Source organism: Gopherus flavomarginatus, chromosome 1, assembly GCF_025201925.1.
Source record: "Gopherus flavomarginatus isolate rGopFla2 chromosome 1, rGopFla2.mat.asm, whole genome shotgun sequence".
In the NCBI taxonomy this organism is placed as follows: Eukaryota; Metazoa; Chordata; order Testudines; family Testudinidae; genus Gopherus; species Gopherus flavomarginatus.
Window position 1 is genome coordinate 341,584,152 of NC_066617.1, and position 20,090 is coordinate 341,604,241.

The 20,090-nt window shown below is 43.3% G+C and overlaps 1 protein-coding gene across 5 annotated transcripts in view; it reads right to left on the minus strand.

The window, feature by feature from the left end:
* Positions 1-20,090, minus strand: part of CNTN5 (contactin 5) — a 1,071,723-nt gene that overhangs the window by 14,612 nt on the left and 1,037,021 nt on the right. For all 5 annotated transcript variants that reach the window (XM_050940444.1, XM_050940408.1, XM_050940418.1 and 2 more), the window contains 3 exons: positions 3,240-3,426; positions 2,690-2,802; positions 1,098-1,266 (listed from right to left, as the gene is read on the minus strand). In XM_050940444.1, the coding sequence (XP_050796401.1) occupies positions 1,098-1,266; positions 2,690-2,802; positions 3,240-3,426 (469 nt within the window). The remainder of the gene's footprint in view (positions 1-1,097; positions 1,267-2,689; positions 2,803-3,239; positions 3,427-20,090) is intronic.

A 20,090-nucleotide genomic window follows, 5' to 3' on the forward strand; every position in this document is an offset into this window, starting at 1 on the left:
GGCTCCCCCCAATCACCTAAAGGGCCTGTTGCCTCTCCCCAGTGCTTAATGTGTATTGAAAGAGGTGCAGGGGCTCAGCCTCAGCACAAATTAAGCACTGATTGGGCAGCTGGTGTTGGCTGGGTTCCCAGCTCTGAGTTTTGGGAGGGGTGTGTGTGTGTGAGAGAGAGAGAGAGAGAGAGAGAGTGTGCACGTGTTGGTGAAGTGTGTGTGTATGTGTTGGGAGAATGTGTGTGTGTGTGTGTGTGTGTGTTGGAGAGTGTGTGTGTGTTGGGGAATGTGTGTGTGTGTGAGAGAGAGAGAGCATGTTGGGGAATGTGTGTGTGTTAGGGAGACAGTGTGTGTGTAAGAGAGCATGTGTTGGAGGGAGTGTGTGTGTGCCTGAGTGAGTGTGACAGTGTGCTGTCTCTCTAAGAAGAGCATTCAGTGCCAGCTCACAGGTGCCAGCACAGACACGCTCCCCCTGACTCCCACCGCAGCTCAGCGGACACGAGATACACAGGTGGGGAGAGAGGGACACCTCGACATCAGCGCCCCCCCACCCCCTCTGCACAGCAGACAGGAGGCAGGCTCAAGGTCCTAAGCTTAGCTAGGGATGGCTCCATGGGCGGGGGGAGGGAGGTAGAGGGAGGCTGCAGATGGCAGTGGAGCAGGGCAGTGAGGGAGGAGAGGCACCCTCAGTTCAGAGGATTACCAGGCTGGTCCAGCTCCCATTCCTGCAGCTTGGTCTGTCCCTCCTCTCCAGATGCTGCCGCACCCGCCTGGCTGCCTCTAAGCCCCACTGGCTGTTGGCAGGTCAGGTGCGTGGGCAGTACCAGTATGGTGCCCCCTTGAGCACCATCCCCTGGGTGGCAGCCCAGCCTGCCCACCCCTAAGGCTGGCTCTGCACTTACTTAACAAGTACATACCCATAATCCAGTCTGGTCTTTTTAGTTTTATGTTCAATTATGCAGTAGCTCTGAAACTGACTCATTCAACCAATGACTTTATCTAATAACTATATTATCCATTGATGTTAGTATGTATTAATTAAGTGTAGTATGGTGTCATTTTAAGAACATGACAGGCCTGTATTCAAAATATAACCGTGAACTTACCTGAAAAAGATGGTACTCTGATTTGGGAGCTGGCTGTCCCATCCCCTCCTTCACTGACTGCACAAACCTCTATGATATAGACACCAACATCAGGAAGAAGTACCACGGCAGAGGTTTTCTGTGTTTCAATTACTTGACTATTGCTGTGGCCTTCTTGCCTAAACAAGACCTATGGATGATACAGGAGCTTCAGAATTACTACAACAATTTTAGGTTAAATACTGGACTCTACTCAGGCAAAATTGCCATTGAAGGCAAAAAGTACTTTGCCTGAGAAAGGACTTAAGGAAGAACTGGAGGATTTGACGTTTCATCTTTAAAGAGAGAACTTGGTCTTTCTTTTTCCTGAAGTTTTTTTCAAAATACTGCCAAAGACCAAGCCCAATTCAAAGTCCATTGAAATCAATGGAAAGACTCCATTCACTTAATGGCTGGCTATTGGATCAGGCCAATAACGAAGATTCAGTATTTGTCCTCCAGTTTGGAGTAACCACACAGACTCTAACTGAAGTGAAAGCGAACTTCAAAAATATTTTTAGGGTAAAGTTTGATTCAGATACATATAAAAAAATTCACATGGATATGCAGATTTTCTGGGAATCCAGCTTCAAACTGAATGAAGATACTCTGAAGTAGAGCCTCATCAGGTGTAAACCAGCCAACTAGCTGAACTGAGGATTTGGCCCCCTTCTTGAATAATTCAGTGCACCTTTGTCTTGGTTCAGTGAGAAATACAAATGCATATGTAGCTGTCCTTGCAGTATTTCAGTATGTAGACATCTATTCCCATACAAAACTGACAAGGTTTGAGAAAATGTAAAGAAGTTACCTGAACTTTTTCTGAACCTCAAACATTTTGAAAAAGGTTAAGGTAGTTTCTATTTTATCCAAACCAATTTACACTTTCCTGATATGATATTTGCAGTGATACAGAGTGTACCAGGCACTGTATTCTATAGGTATAATTATGTATATATGCATGTATGTTTCAAAATATAATTATAAAGAATACACACACACACATATATAAATTTTTGTTTTGCTTTAAAAGAATGTACTGGATTCTTATGATTTTCCCATTTTACATTATGTGTTACTTATGGCTCTTTTCAGCTTTCACTCTTTAAAACTTCAAAAACTTAAAATGCCAGATGTTACAGTCACAGATTGCTGAATATCACCAACATAATCATAACAAATCTCAATAATTGTATTTCTGCTCTATTAAAAACATTAATTTTAATGGTATTTAAATGCTTTATCCTTCTGCATTTCTCTAAATCCTACTGCAAACACAATTAAATTTAAGTGTTATCATGTATTTCACTGCAGGCTGGTCTTATTAATAGTCACTTCTGGACCAGATGTGATGGAGTAATCACCTCAGAAGTGCATACTCAGTTTATAATCCACAGTTGACAATCACCATTTGGAAAATACAACATAGAGAAGTACTGGGACATTTAGTTCGTTTCAGTGCTTTATATATATATATGGGTGGAACAAGATTGCAGAAGATCTGTACAATATAGAAAGCAAGCAAGGAAGAAAAGGGTAATTTGGAAGATGAGTGAGAGAGAGCCAAGACTGACCTTGTATCCCATTACATCAGATTCATTTGCTAGAGGTCTAACTGGTTCCCATCCCAGAGACACATGAGAGCCATCTTGCATCCACATAATATTGGTTGGTGCCTGGCTGGGAGCTGAGCAAAAAGAAGAAGAAAACAACACCATGTACTTAAACATACTTCTGCTTTTTTAAACCTTGATGAGCATTTTAATCTTTTATTACAATTATGGTTGGCTGCATGCACAGGCTTCCTTCTCTAGCTGGAGTCCAACAAGGTGGTTTTTGCTCCAGGAGTGTCATTTTAATAGCTACAGTATAGAGCTTATGAACCTGAATCCTTTTATCTCTCTTCTGTGTCAAAAATGCTTAGCCTTTTTTCCAGGAAGGTAACATTTGTCTGTTATGAATGCAGACTTTGTCATGTCACTTTAAAATTCAGATCTAAGCATAGAAGCATAGCCATGAATCAAAACTATATACCAGCTCTGCTTATTGTATACTCCAGCTAAAGAGAACTCCAGAGGAGGTAAGACTTTTTTCCACACACAGAAAAGAATCCAGGTCACTTACGAGATTTCTTGGTGGCTGCACGGACTGTGCTACTCAGTGGTCCATATCCTGCAGCATTGTATGCCCTCACTGTTAGGTGATATAATGTGTTTCCTTCTAATCCTGTCAAAATGATGGATGACTCATTTCCTTCAGTTTTGACTTTTTCTGATGCTTCTTCCTGCTCCATATCTTTCCAGTAACCAACCTGCCAATGAGTGACCATTTGGAGGATTAATCTAGGCATTCGTGAAACTTCCTTTTTATTTGTTATTGCTTGCTTTTTTGGAAGCCCCTCCTGTCATCAGATTAACAGGTCCTTTTAAACGTGGGAATTGTAACCTCAGCTCACACATGAGTGGTGTTTGTCACACCTCTCCAGCTGTCTAGAGTCAGCATATCACATTATTACTCACAGCATCATTGAAATGCAATGCATCACATTCTGCCAGCATGAGATGTTGTGACTAGCTAGACACAACAGCAGAGAAGTTCTGACAGAATAAGAACTTTAAAGAATTCAAGGAGAGCTCACTTCTCACAGGTCATCAAAAACATTTACCATACAACCCGGGAAAGCTTTGACTGGATCATTTGAAGAAGTGGCACAATGGCCCTGCATAATGCATAATGCCCAGCCACAAGATCTGTGTCAATGTAATGAATAAGAGATGACAGAACATCTAAGAAAATCTTGTAGTGGGTTAATCTTATAGAAATAGCATTGCTGGGGGAGGGAAAGGAGAGAAGGGGATTCAGTTTTAGTTATTCAGATAGAAGCAGGTTTCTGAAAAATTTAATTTAGAAAGCATGCCTCTGCCACTCCTTTCCACACACAAAAGCTAAAGGTACCTTTGGTGGATGCAAGTCCATAACTGTTGATAGCTGCATTGAGCTTGTCATATTCTCTACAAGATTATACTACTCAGATGAAAATTCTGAATAGCTCCTTCCCTTCAGACTCAGGTATCTAATTTCTAAGACATCATAATAAAAAAGAAACTCTTTCTCTTATAGGTCTATCAGTGGCATCTCACTCAGACAGCAGTGAGATTACATCATTCTCCAGGATTCTCCTCTCAACAGAAGCTATCACTAAACAACTATTTGAATGGTTTATATTTAGCAGACCACTATCCATGCATCATATCTCTATCCATTGCATTTATTCCACCCTTTTTACCTTTCCCTGAGGTTAGTTGTTTCAGAATAAGTTACTCATATTTATCTAGACAAGATTTCCTCTGAGAAAAGGTCAGGGGATAATACTGTGCTCTTGGGAAAGTGTCCAAGATAATAGCGAACCAAAGAAATCCGGAGGTTCATATGAAAAATAAAACAAAGTACAAGCCCACGGAGCAACCTTAACTGTAGTTAGCAGTGGTTGGTATAATGGGACTGAGGCACCAGTGAATTACTCTAATTTTATCCTGGAGTAATACCACTGAGAACCATTGGAGAAAGGCAATGGTTAATCAGGTCCAGTGTGTCATGGAAGAATCAATCAGTCATGAGACAGTTGTCCACTCTATGGGCCTGAATTTACACTATGCTTTGCCCCTTGTGCAGTCATTTACATTTATTTATTTTGTATTACAGTAGCACATATTGATTGAGGCCACACTGTGTTAGGCACTGTACAGTGTAGAGATGGTCCTCGCATTAAAGAACTTACTGTCTAAATAGGCAAGGACTGAAAAAATATGGGAGGAGAAACAAGTTCAGTAAGGAGAAGTGAGTTGCCCAAGGTCACAGGTCCATGGCAGAGCTGGCAGTAGAACCCAGCGGTGATATTCTGGCCTCACTGAAGTCAATACCAAAACTCCCATTGATTTCAGTAGGGTCAGGATTTCATATCAGGTCTCTGGAGTCCTATTCTAGTGCTCTATCCATTAGACCATGCTGCTTCTCAAGTGACCATAAAGGTAAATTTACTCTATCACAGGTGTGAGTGACTGAAATTCTGATTTCACAGCATTTTACACCGTCTTTACACACATGTGGCACATGAAGACTGAAGGCTGTGGGGAATCAGGCCTGATGTTTTCATGGTGACTAACAGAAACAACCACATGTTATAGATTAGCTATTTTCTAGAGAGCTTCTACCACATTACACATGAGTAGGTACTGTGGATGAGTGAATTTTGAAACCACAGGAACATAGTAGCAATCAACCCTTTTGAGGTTCATATTCTCTAAGAGCATGGCTACATTTGCAAGTTAGAGTGCATTAAAGCAGCCCTGTGTGCTCTAACTCACGACGCGTCCACACTGGCAAGTCACATAGAGTGCACTAACTCCATGGCTGCAGCGCTCCTGGTAATCCTCTGGGAATTTTGAAAATCCCCTTCCTGTTTGCTCAGCAAGGCGTGGAGTGCTCTCAGCGCATCTTTCCAGGTGACCATGCTGCCATGTGCCAGGTGATCCCCAGTATGGAGCAATGGCAAGGTGCTGGACCTCATCAGTGTTTGAGGGGAGGAAGCTGTCCAGTCCCAGCTGCACTCCCGCTGTAGGAATTACGATACCTTCGGGCAGATATCAAAGGACATGATAGAAAGGGGCCATGACTGGGACGCACTGCAGTGCAGGGTTAAAATGAAGGAGCTGTTGAGTGTATATTGCAAAGCCCGTGAGGCAAACCGCCGCTCTGGTGCTGCCCCCGCTAGCCGCTGTTTCTACAAAGAGCTGGATGCAGTACTGGGGGGTGACCCCATTTTCACTCCAAGGACCACCATGAACACTTCAGAGCCCAGTTCAACAAGGCAGGAGGAGGAGGAAAGCATGAGCAAGGGTGCTGAGGAGGAGGGGGACAGCCTGGCATCCACAGATGTGTGCAGCCAGGAGCTGTTCTCAAGCCAGAGGGAAGGCAGTCAGTCGCAGTGGCCGGTGCTTGGGGAAGGACAAACACCAGAGGAGGTGCCCAGTAAGCGGCTTTTATTTTGGTAAGGAAGTTATTTGGCGCAGGCTCTTGGGGCAAGGAGAGTTAGTGCTGCATGCATGCCTAAATGCGGAAGAGGGCACTGATGTGCTCTCTCACATTGCAGTAATTGGCCTCAGTGATCTCTTCAAAGGTCTCATCCAGAAGCTGTGCAATGCGCTTGCGCAGGTTCCTTGGGAGCACTATTGTACTCCTTGTCCCAGTCAGTCTAACATGTCCGTGCCACTGTGCCATGAGGGGCGGGGGGACCATTGCTGCACACAGGCAAGCTGCAGATGGGCCAGGGCGGAAGCCACATTGTAGTAGAAGACCCTCCCTTGCTTCCCAGGTGACCCTCAGCAGCGAGATATCTTCCAGGACGAACTCGTGTGGAAAGTGCGGGGACAATGTTCAGGATAGGGGCCTCCTGCAGCTGTTGGCTCTCCCCAAGGCACAGAATCCCAGATGACAGACGGACGTGAAACAATCAGTCCCCTTCGATCCTGCACTTACTCACCATTTTGGGGCTTCTGTGGGTTATGTGTGCTTGCTTTGAGATGGGCAAATCCTGCTATTGTTGGACTGTGATTGTCTTTAAGTATGGGTGAATCATTGCTCTGTCTGTTGTCAACAATGCTGCCTCTGTTAAGTGTTGCATTTTGCATTTATAGATGCAACCTTGAGATCTCAGCCATCCATGTTATCACCGGCCAAAAGACTCCAAAGAATTAGGAAGAGGCCACATAAAAGCAAAGAAGACATGCTTCGTGAAGTTATGCAGCAGTCCCCTAATGAAAATCAAAAAGCACAGGAATGGCAGGAGAGTGAAAGGAAGGTCTGCCAGCAGAATGCGGCATGCCGACACCAAAGCATGGAGCCGCTGATAAGCATTATGGAGCGCCAAGCGGACTTGATCCAGGAGCTTGTAGCCATGCAGGGGAGCACTACTGCGCCCACCCTCCCCACAGCCCTTGTCCCAAAACTCTTTTCCTTGTGCCTCCATGTCACCTCCAACCCACTTTCCCCAACATCCGGGTTCTTATCACCACCAGCTGCTTCCAACACCTGCAGTTTCACCACCCAGCCCAGCAAACTATGACCCTTACCCCCTGCACTCAACCCCCATCACCATGCATTTTAGTCAGCCTGAAGTGCAGCACTCATTGCACAGCACTCCAGATAGGAAGGCTGAGTAAGAGAACAGGACATATGCAAATCTGTGATTTTACCGTTCCCCACCTCACTCCCTTGCCCTTTCTGTTTCCCAAGCAGTTGCGTTTCTTTTCAATAAACAAATTTTATTTTAAATAAATGGCTTTTTTGGCTTTGACAATATTCTTTATTAACGCATTAAGTAAAAGATACCTTAGCCCAGGAAAGCAAAAGGCACTGCAAGTCTGTGTAGCAAGCACAGTTTCCTACTAACATTGGAACCACTGCACTTCACTCCTGTGCAGGGCACCAAACCTTACTGGTGGCTTTCAGCCTCAAATTGTTCCCTCAAGGTATCCCTAATCCTCGCAGCCCTGTGCTGGGCCCCTCTAATAGCCCTGCTCTATGGCTGTTCAAATTCAGCCTGCAGGTGTTGAACCTCCAAGTTCCAAGCGTGAGTGAATCTTTCACCCTTCTGTTCACAAATGTTATGGAGGGTACAGCACACGAATATAACCAATGTTGTCATAGGCTAAGTCCAGCTTCCCATACAGACAGCGCCAGCGGTTCTTTAAACGGCCAAAAGCACACTCCACAGTCATTCTGCACCAACTTAGCCTGTTGTTGAACGATTCCTTGCTGCTTTCAAGTCTCCTTGTGTATGGTTTCATGAGCCACAGCATTAAAGGGTAAGCGGGGTCTCCAAGGATCACAATGGGCATGTTGACTGATGATCTTTTGATCTCAGAAAAAAGTTCTGGCTTGCAGCTTCCTGAACAGGCCAGTGTTCCGAAAGATGCGTGCATCATGCACCTTTCTGGGCCAGCCTGTGTTAACGTCAATGAAACGTCCACAGTGAACTACAAGCGCCTGAAGAACCATAGAAAAATCATAGAATCTTAGAATATCAGGGTTGGAAGTGACCTCAGGAGGTTATCTAGTCCAACCCCCTTCTCAAACAGGACTAAATCATGCCTGCCAGGACATTGTCAAGCCTGACCTTTAAAACCTCTAAGGACGGAGATTCCATCACCTCCTTAGGTAACCCATTCCAGTGCTTCACTGCCCTCCTAGTGAAAAAGTTTTTCCTAATATCCAACCTACACCTCCCCCACTGCAACTTGAGACCATTACTCCTTCTTCCGTCATCTAGTACCACTGAGAACAGTCTAGAGCCATCCTCTGTGGAACCCCCTTTCAGGTAGCTGAAAGCAGCTATCAAATCCCCCCTCATTCTTCTCTTCTGCAGACTAAACAATCCCAGTTCCCTCAGCCTCTCCTCATAAGTCATGTGCTCCAGCCCCCTAATAATTTTTATCAGAGGGGTAGCCGTGTTAGTGTGGATCTGTAAAAGCAGCAAAGAGTCCTGTGGCACCTTATAGACTAACAGACGTCAGACGTTTTGGAGCATGAGCTTTTGTGGGTGAATACATATATATATATATATACACACACACACACCTGCCCCTGGAAATTTCCACTACATGCATCTGACGAAGTGGGTATTCACCCACGAAAGCTCATGCTCCAAAACGTCTGTTAGTCTATAAGGTGCCACAGGACTCTTTGCTGCTAATAATTTTTGTTGCTCTTTGCTGGACTCTTTCCAATTTTTCCACATCCTTCTTGTAGTGTGAGGCCAAAAACTGGGCACAGTACTCCAGATGAGGGGAATGATCACGTCCCTCAATCTGCTGGCAATGCCCCTACTTATACATCCCAAAATGCTGTTAGCCTTCTTGGCAACAAGGGCACACTGTCAACTCATATCCAGCTTCTTGTCCACTGTAACCCCTAGGTCCTTTTCTGCAGAACTGCTGCCTAGCCATTCAGTCCCTAGTCCGTAGAAGTGCATGGAATTCTTCCGTCCTAAGTGAAGGACTCTGCACTTGTTCTTGTTGAACCTCATCAGGTTTCTTTTGGCCCAGTCCTCTAATTTGTCTTGGTCCCTCGTATCCTATCCCTACCCTCCAATGTATCTATCACTCCTCCCAGTTTGGTGTCATCTGCAAACTTGCTGAGAGTGCAGTCCACGCCTTCCTCCAGATCATTAATGAAGACATTAAACAAAACCGGCCACAGGACCAACCCTTGGGGCACTCTGCATGAAACTGGCTGCCAACTAGACATGGAGCCATTGATCACTACCCATTGAACCTGACGATCTAGCCAGCTTTCTGTCTACCTTATAGTCCATTCATCCAGCCCATACTTCTTTAACTTGCCGGCACGAATACTGTGGGGGATCATATCAAAAGCTTTGCTAAAGTAAAGGAATAACACATCCATTGCTTTCCTCTCATCCACAGACCCAGTTATCTCCTCATAGAGGGCAATTGGGTTAGTCAGGCATGACTTGCCCTTGGTGAATCCATGCTGACTGTTCCTGACCACTTTCCTCTCCTCTAAGTGCTTCAGAATTGATTCCTTGAGGACCTACTCCACGATTTTTCCAGGTACTGAGGTGAGACTGACTGGCCTGTAGTTCCCCAGATCCTCCTCCTTTCCTTTTTTAAAGATGGGCACTACATTAGCCTTTTTCCAGTCATCTGGGACCTTCCCCGATCACCATGAGTTTTCAAAGATAATGGCCAATGGCTCTGCAATCACATTCGCCAATTCCTATTGCACTCTCAAAATACCTCTTCCGATTTACATATTCGGCGGCTAGGTGGGCTGGTGCCAGAATTGGAATATGCATCCCATCTATTGCCCCTCCACAGTTAAGGAAACCCATTCGTGCAAAGCCAGCCACAATATCATGCACATTACCCAGAGTCACGATTCTTCTGAGCAGGATGCAATTAATGGTCCTGCAAACATGCATCAACATGATTCCAACAGTTGACTTTCCCGCTCCAAACTGGTTAGCGACCAATCGGTTCACTTCCAGATTCCACCCACTTCTCCACCAGCAATGCAGCAGTCACTCTTGTGTGCTTGTGCCGCAGGATGGGGGCGAGCTCCTCACACAGTCCCATGAAAGTGGCTTTTCTCATCCGAAAGTTCTGCAGCCACTGCTTGTCATCCCAAACTTGCAGGATGATGTGATCCCACCGTTCAGAGCTTGTTTCCCAAGCCCAAAAGTGGTGTTCCATGGTGGCGAGCAGGTCTGTGAACGCCACAAGCAATCTCATGTCATATGCGTTATGCGAGTCGATATCATCGTTGGACTCCTCGCTGTTAGTTTGTAGCTTAAGAAGTAACTTGACTGCCAAACATGACATGATAGCAAGACCCATCAGGATATTCCTCAGCACTTTGGGATCCATTCCCGCAGACTGAAAGGGAAGACAGAGTGTGCTGTACAAAAAACATTGAAAGATGGTGCCAAATATGGACGGAAGCAGGGGGATTGCTGGGATGCGAAGCGATGCATCATGGGGCGTTGGGACAAGACCTAGAATGCCCTGCACCCCTCACACCCTTCCAACAAGCCACAGTGCCAGAATGGGAAAAGGTGCTCTGCGGGATAGCTGCCCATAATGCACAACTCCCAAAGCCACTGCAAGAGCTGCAAATGTGGCCATGCCAGTGTGCTTGCAGCTGAGAGTGTGGACACACTGCAGCGCTTTCCCTGCTGTGCTCTCTGAGGGCTGATTTAACTCACAGCACTCTACATCTGCAAGTGTAGCCATGCCCTTAGGAACTGACTTTCTGCCAATGTCTATCAGGTGTTGTCAGTTACATTCCCAAGCTAGGTTCATGTTCCTACACCAGAAAGAGCAAACACCATATAGGGGCTAGGCATGGGCGGTGCATAATGGAGGTTGGAGGCTGGATAAGCCTCCCCAAACCTCTGCTAACGCTCCCCGCTGTGGCCTCAGGACTAGGCCACAGCAGGGCTCAGAGCTCCAGCCAGATGGTCAGGGCTCAGGGTTTCTTTGACCGGCTGCAGCTCGGGCAAGCATGCCAGGCTCAGGGCAGCTCGGGCAGGCGGTGGAGAGCTTGGGGCTCCTCTGGCCCTGGAGGTCTCAGGTGGAAGAGGCAGGGCAGGGGTTACCCTCCAAATGGCGGGGCGGGGGGAGTTCACATGCTGCCCATGAGCATACATGAGAGAGAACTGCCACACCCCGTGGAGAGGCATAGAAGAGGAATTCTCAGCATGAGCCTCCCACTTTCTTGGCCTCTGTGAGTAGCAGAAGACAAAGAATAGTTTCCTTCTCTGGCTCTGATGGGTTGTAAATATATCTATTTTCCTCTCTCTTCCTTCCTAGGTGAAAGGGAGTGAAGATGCCAGCTACCTTCTGACTTTCACAGCCCATTTCCTCTGGACACTAATTTCAAAAATGGCCTCCATACTAATTGACTTCTTCCAAGGTGGCAGACTGCCTGCAACTCTGCCTGTTTGCTGGCCTCTTTGAAGATGATAGGCACGTGGCCCTGCAGTTAAACACAAGCACAGAGTAGGAAGAGAACACACATCCTGCCAATTGTGCTGCACCACAAGGCACTGGCAGGAAACCTAAAGAAAAACACAGATACCGCATAAAACCAAGCAGCAAAAGTCTGAACTGTGGCTGCATAATTAATGACTTCATTCCAGTTTCAAATGCATTTCAAAGCCCCTAAAACAATTTCTTCCCTGTTTTAAAACCCCCTTATTGTGTCTTCTGGGTGAGATTACACTTGGATCTTAATATATGGCTATAACTTTCTCTTTGTCTTTTCATACTCCTTGCCATCCATATCTTTTGTAATTGAGAAGAACAGCTAGTTTTACCAAAAGGAAATTTGAATGGATTGCTGACTAAGGTCAGTGCCTGCGGAGTTTGTGTTGGTCTGAACCCAGAAGATGTCACTGCAGACAATAAAAAGTGTTAGATATAGTTGTAAATTGTGCGAGGAGTTGTTTTGATTAGTTATTTAAGCTACTTGAGTTCTTGTGCTGACTACTTTTATAACATACAGGCCTTAAACTTGTTTTTTTATGGTAGGCTTAGTATGTATTTTCCTACAAAATTAAATATACTCCCAAAAAATTCTGTAATGACGCCTTCTCTTTTGGGTCAGCAGTATTATCAATGGCTTGTATTCATTGTGGATCAATCTGTAATTCCTGACTAGTCAGTTTTTCTCCTTGAAATGTTAACTCTTGCATGCTAAATTTTTTTGTTACATTTCAGTCCTGCTTCTTTTGCAATAGATAATTCTTTAGTTAACCTTATATCATCCTTCTCTAAAATTGTTACTAGTATATTATCTACATACACTTGTGTGGCATCTATATATTAAAAAATATTTTGTACTGCTCTATGAAAAACTTTTGGAGTTGAACATAATATAAAAGGTAATCTTTTAAAATAATAATGTCCAAAAGGTGTGTTAAACATCCATAGCAATAGACTGTCTTGATCCAATGATATTTGCCAAAATACATCTGAAGCATCTAAAGAAGAAAAGTGATTTGCTCCTGACATTTGTCCAGATATTTCTTCCCTCGTAGGCATTTTAAAATGTTCCCTTTTAACTTAAGAGAGACAAGATGAGTGGGGTAATATCTTTTATTGGACCAACTTCTGCTGGTGAGAAAGACAAGCTTTCAAGCTCACACAGAGTTTTTCTTCAGGTCTGGACAATGTACTCAGAGTGTCTCAACTAAATACAATGTGGAACAGATTGTTTAGTATAAGTAGTTAATACATACTTCAAGGAACCATTCAAGGTGATATGTTCCATTAACACCCTTCCAGTCATAGGGGGAAAAGGAAGGGAGGAGAAAAAAGGCATCTTAGAATGGGGAAATGTTAGTGGGCTATGGATTATTGTAATAAGCCATAAATCCAATGTCTCTATTCAGTCTATGATTTTTAGTGTCTAGCAAAGGTATGAATTTAAGCTCTCTGACTCATCTTTTGAAGGTGCTGTGTAGACTTCCTGTTTGCTGTTTTGTTGCCAGGAATGGCATGCTCAGCATATGAGCTCTCCACACTGAGGAATGTCAAAGCTTCCTGGAGCTTTAAAAAGGGAGGGTTCATGCCTGCAGGGCAACTGAGATCATAACAGTGAGCAGAGCGGTCACGACAGGCATTATGGGATACTGGGGGAGGTCAATTATGGCAACATAATGAACAGCAGGGTCTACACTGATACTTTGTCACTTTAACTTTGCCACAAAAGGCTTTATGCCGCTCATCAGGGTGGTTTTATTTTGTCAGCAAAACAGGAGAGTTTCGCCACAAAAAGTAGCATTGTAGTTGTCCTTCATCACTGTTTTGTCGGCAAAAGCTGCCTTTTGCCGACAAAACTGAGTAGTGTTGACAAGGCCTTAGATTTAGTGCTAAACATGTTTCTAAACCAAAAATAGAAATACCTTGTCCCTCAACTACTACAAATCTGATGTCTTCTAAATTTTGTTTAACAATGATTTGTAATTCACAAATACCCATAAGTGGATTTTTTTTACCACTATAAGATTGTAAATGAATATATATTTGTTCCCTTACTACAGGTTTTACTTTTAGACATTTTATAATTTCATCTGAAATTGGCTTGTGAACCTGACTCTATTGTATAAGACATGGAATAGAATTTGTTTACTTGAGAATAGAATTTATTGTTTTATCTGGAACTTTTATGTGGTCTCACAGTACCCTCTCAAAGTGTATTTACTATGGCTGGCTGGTGATGTGTTTGAATTAGGATTCCACATGGAACAAGAGGTTTTCCACAAAGGAACAGAGCAAGTTTTGAAGGTGAAAGGCAAAGGAATATGCATTGTTTCTACTTGTGCGCTTTTTAATACTCAGTTATGGTTGGTGACAATAGCCTTTCAACATTTTTGTTGTAGTTGTTTTTGAACAAAATAAACATTCTTTCCTGTTTTTTTTTTAATTAAGACATATCAATCAAGTCTGGATTTCTCTCTGTTTTGCTGCTGGACTCCCTGTATGGTAGAATTAGAGTGACACCAAAATAGGCTGAAAACAGGGGGAGGAAATCTGAGCTGTCGCTTTCCCTCTTTCCTCATTTGGGGAAATGGAATCTTTCACAGACAATGCTGTGCTCACAACTGTTTTTCTGGAGTTTGAGTTAAGCAACTTGAAAACCACATTTCCATCTTAAAACGTCGCATCAATTATGCTTACAAGTAACCCTTAAAGATATGGTAGTTGAAAGATTAAAAAAAATACATTTGTCTCTATTGTCTCACTTTGTGTATAGTCAGTGTTGCTGTTTTGCTGATAACACACAACCTCCCCAAGAGTCTGAAGAAGACTGCTTACCAATAACAGCAGCAACAATACAGATGAAACTGAAGAGCTATCTGGGTCTAGAGGGAAAAGAGGTGGATTGAGTTTAGTACTGTCCACTCCATGTGTTCAAAAATCATGACTCTAAAAAAAAATAATCCTGGACTCAGTTTAAAAATCATGAGTTTCTTAAAATGATAAATTTTGTGTTCTATTTATTTACTTTGTTTTTGAACCTTTAGGATGCACTTTCGTCACATTTTTTAGTCAAACTTTTCTCTGCAGCCACAAGAGCTACAAACTTTGGTTTTAAAACTGAAAGCTGGAATTTTCATGTAATTACATTATTTTAGGAGCTGAGGCTTCAAGAAAAACAGCCAACGTCGTGAGAGTTGGCACCACTGTACACTGTGATTGGTGGTGGTGCTCTCATGCTCATTTCAAGCACACTTCTAAATATCAGTAGAGAGAAAGGAAAATAGAATTTTACTAAAATTAGTCAATTTCAAAAATATTCAAGGTGACTGCTCCTTTAGCAAAGTTTTAAACAATCTGACTAAACACTTCTCTTCCCTTCTTAATGAGCACAGATTACAGTACCATGCATTTAGCTGCAAAAACTAGGGATGTCCCAGCCTGATATTTCTGTAATGTAAAAAGCAAGCAGGAAAACCTGCATGCTTTTAAAAATAAAAAAGGTTAAAGTAACATTGGTCACAAACACAATCTCTCTCATATGTATGTCTTTAGACCTTAGTCCATCCCACGCTTTGCTGCACATTGGGTTACCCACATTTGCCATCCTTGCCTGTCAACTGCCCTTCTCTCCAAATCTTCCTGTTTCATCTTGAAGTGCTCATGTATATGTACGTACAGTATTCGTAAACCACAAAGCTATCTAGGAAACTGCATAGGAAAACTGCTTGGATTCCTGGGAAATGACAGTTTGAAGAGTTAAAATGTATTGAGGAATCTGTGATAAGTTACTGAGAGTTCATAAACAGCTGCCGCCTCTTGTATCTTCTTGAACTATTATCACGACCATTGTTCAGCGACAGTAAAAGAAAACTAGGCGTTACTGACAAAAGGAAGGTGACTCACTAGTTCTTCACCCCAATGGCAAAAAAAGCAATTATTGACTGTAAAGCAACAATAAACACTATTGAGTTCTCTTTGGCAGTGGAGTCTCAAATGTTATGTATAAATGTGGGGCAAAACCCTATATTCCACCCACACCTTAAGTGAAATAAGGCAATATGGTAATTTCCCCCTAATTAAAAATATTGTGGTTGGTAGTTATAAAATACTCAGCAACCTCTTTTAGGACCAGCAGACCTTCAGTTTTAGTAGCAGGCTGCAGAGAGTTTGCAAAGGGAATGGAAAAGTCAATAGGCAGATTTTTCTCTAGAGATTTAGGATCTGATCCAGCTCCCACTAAAGACTTGAAAAGAAACTGGATTGGACCTTCATGCTGTAGCAAAAGTCTAGAATTTTGCAGCAGTTTGAATCCTTGTATCACTGCACTGAGTGTTACTCTAACTATCTGTAAAACCATTTGATTGTTCTTATTGACTATTTTATTCATGGAGAAATTCATCCACCTCCATCCCTCAAGTCAAATTCAGCTAATTGGCATTTATACTGCTGAAATACGAGTTCCCCTTTTTTATATTGCTTTTCCAGCCTCTGATGAAAATACACATCACACACCTAGGCACGTCCCAAATGTCCCTAAAATATATTGTGCACTAAATTTTGCATGATTATGATGAGACAGCCAGGTAGACACAATTTTTCTGTCAGATGGTGTAAAAATTTTAGTAAACATGAGGTACATGTCAGGGCACAGAACACCACTGGCAGATGCTGTTCTTTGACAGGACAAATCGGACATAAGCAATAGTCATTATGTTCAGTAACCCTATCTGAAAATGGTACTCCGTATTCTCTGAATTTACTGTTTGGCAAAGTGATCTTTGAACTAGGTCTAATCTCAGCCTCAAGATATTAACTCTTGGGAGAATTTCAATGACATTGACACAGCAGCTTTGTGATCTTGTTTGTGATTTAAATCTCAGCCCTTAGCTCTTCAGAAATGAAAAGGGTGAAAAAAATCAACACCAAAGCCTTTATTCCTGCCAACTGATTAGGTTTTCAATTTTTTCCCTATTAGCAATGGGTGGAAAGCAAATAATGCCTGAGGCCAACAGCTAATTTTCTCTTTGTTATAGATTCCAAAAACAGGTGTTAGCCACACACCCTATGGAAAGGAAAACAACCCCTGCGCTAACTCTTCTTGTTGGTTCTGGCTACATATCTGTTTTTCACTTCTGCCGCAGGTTTTTCCTAAGTCCCCCAAAAAAATTAAATCAGTCTGTCTGGTAAACAGCTGCTGTCAAGCAAACTTTGATGCACATTTGTTCATGTCTTCTATTATTTGAACTGTTTTCGTGGAAGTTTACAAACTGGCTTTATTTATCAACACATTGTTGGCATATTTTTAGTAAGGTCAGGGGCTGCTGACAAAGCTGCACTGAAGCCAGAAATAATGTGTGCTTTGGAACATGTAAATGAACACAACAAGCTTGGCATAACTTGTGTGACAACTGTTAGCGCTGCCTTTCAGGAATATAAAGTGCAAAAAGGGATGCAGTTGAAACTGGGTCATTGCTGATTTGTCCATCTCTAGTAATTATTCTGTCACTTTCGTTGACATGAGACCAAACATTCAAAAGGTAAAACATCTAGTTAATAATGCTGTTTGCTAAACGGACAGGAAATGTGAAGATCAAAGAGGTGACTGTCACTGTTGCACTGACCCCAGGCAGAATACAAATTGAAGCATGAGAATGTAGCATCTTGCTGTTATTTTGATGCTTTCGAGTCATTTTGCTCATGGTTCAATAGCATTTGAACACGAGGGCAGCATTTTACCTGTGGGCCGCAGTTATTCTTCATCAGAAATTACTTGTAAATAGAACATTTAGCAAACTCGCCTTTTACGAGGTAGTTGGATTTTCAGGCAGTTTTTGTTTGCTGTTCATGGATTAAGCCAGCACCATGTCATTTCACAGTAAACAATGTGCCAGGGAAAATAATACTTTAAAAATCTTTTGTGAATTAAATTAGTTCTTAGTGATGCAAAGGGAAATAGACCATGGGAGAGGGCAGGCATTTTACAAGCTATTTCTGAATTTGTTCCCAATGATTCTCAATCCAAGACCGTTTTCTGTTGCACTTCTGGGACTTAATAATAGAAATTGCCAGTCACATGGGGTGACCTATGTGGTTTTTTTTACAAGCCTAAATGGAGATTAGAGTCAATGACCTAGGCTAGTCCTCCAAACCATTAGCCCCTCTCCATTTAAATCTCTCCACTTCAACTGAGTCAATAATACTATCTTTGGACTACATTGCCTCTTGTTTGGCCTTCTGGGGATGTGAGGGAGTAAGTCTTATTCTCCTACTTGACAGAATAAGGGCTGCTCATCTGAAAACTCCACTGGAGGCTGGTAGGGTGAGGAAGAGCTGGAGCTATTCACTGAAATTCCCCTTTGTCTGAGGGAAAATTAGGTCAGGGGTTGGGTGTGGGATAGCGATGGCAAAGCCTTCCCAAAAGTGTGTGGGTGGGGCAGGCCCCTCTGTGGCCCCTTCTGCCTGAGGCCTTGCCCCCAGCCAAGCCAAAAACCAGAGCACTGCAGGCCGGGAGCTGTGGACCCTCCACCTGCCTGGGGTGGGGTGGCCGAAAGCAGGCCCTGGCCTGTGTCCCTCCCCACAGGCCCCCTGCCCATGACAGGTGGAGGGTTAGTGGCTCCCCACAGCTGCCCATGTGGTTTCCCTGGCCTTGGGTCCTGCCAAGGGACGGGGCCTTGGAGCTGCAGCCCAGCCATGGTAAGAGTCATGAAGCTAGGCAGCTGTGGGGAGCTGTGGCGCAGGGCCCCAGGGCAGGGATATGAGCTGGGAGTTGCTCTGGCCCCTCTCCCCCACCCCGCGCAAGTGGAGGGTCCATGCTGCAGTGCCCCACGCTGTCTGGGCTCCCTGTCTGGCCTCCCGCTGCTGGCCTGGCTGGGGGTGGGGTGGGGTGGGCAGGGCCTTTGGGGGGAAGAGAAGGTGCAGGAGCGGGGATGCCTGTGCCAAAAAGTGGATCCCTCCCCTCCCCCCCAGTTCTGGCACCTTTGGTGTGGGAGGAACATTGGATCCCACAGCACAAGAAGACAGTAGTAATAACCACCAATAGTAATAATAATCACCAACCTCAGTTCTGCAAGTTAGGTAACACAGGACTTGAAGCAGGTTATATTTATTATTTGGACTGCACTCCAGAAGTGAATAACAGTATAAAAGACTGACTGAGAAAGGTGGAAACAGATATGTTTTTAACTACGGGAATATGAGAACAATAAACTCTCTAAAAATGATTCCTCTGAATTGTGTACTTAGTGCCTGGTCCAACACCCATTGAAGTCAAAAGGGCTTAATCACACATGGTTAAGCATATGCTTAAGTGCCATGCCGTACTGCTGCCAGACCCTGATAAAGTTGTAACTCACACACCTCCTGGATCGTGGTGCTCTGTCCATCTAGTGACACAGAGACCACTTAGCTAAACCTTAGCTAAAGGGCATATGGCTTTTAGCTCATGCAGTAGAAGCTCATGCATTTAGCTCCAGAGGTCCCAGATTCGATCCCGCCCACAAAGACCGGGGTCTGTCGATGTTACACAGTAATGTGTTTTCATAAAGTGGAAACAATCTGGATGCAGATTGAGGCAATTAATGCAACTCGTGTAATCCAACTGTATTTCTAACTGAATCTTTCAACTGTGAGTATCAGATATGAACATGTTCTAGAAACCCACATAACTCTGTACCAGCTCCATCTTGGTTTCACTCAAATTTAATAACTGGGAAAGATAAGGAGGTGTAAGTTGCAGTTCTTATATATTTGCTTGATAATGGCTCTTCCAACACTTTTGAAAGCTTCAGAAGTGATTATGATTTTCTTTAGATTCTAAAATGAAAATAAATTCAGCTTAGAAATTGGGTTTTGGATGCTATTTACAACAAGAGCAATGCATACTAGGATAACATTATTTCCTTGGCCAACTCCAGACATGCTACTTTTGATTTATTAATTTTTAGTTAAACAAATTTCAGTAGCCCATATATAGGGTTAAATATAAAAATGATCCTGGACCACAAGCTCAAATCTGTGCTCATGTCCCAGTTGGGTGGATCTGAGTCCTGTTGTGATAACTGGGCCTACACATTTACTCTAAGTGTAAGCTCAACTATAAAAAGTGAGTGCAAGTTCATAAATTGTCACAATGACCTGTTATACAAAATTGTTTAAGAAAAGACGTGAGATGGATACAGAGATGGAATTAATGTAAACAAAAAAGGTTTAGCTGATACCACTCAAGGACTCTGTTAAGATTATGACAGGTAAACAAGAGGAGTAGAATGAACCAAAAGTCGTGTGTTAGAAATTGGGTTTATTGGTGGACAAGATAACTAGAGGATGGACTATTCCACCCAACACTCCCTTTGGAGATTGTTAAGAAGAAAATACTTTTGGGGACAATTAGCAGAAGAAACAGCTTTCTGCC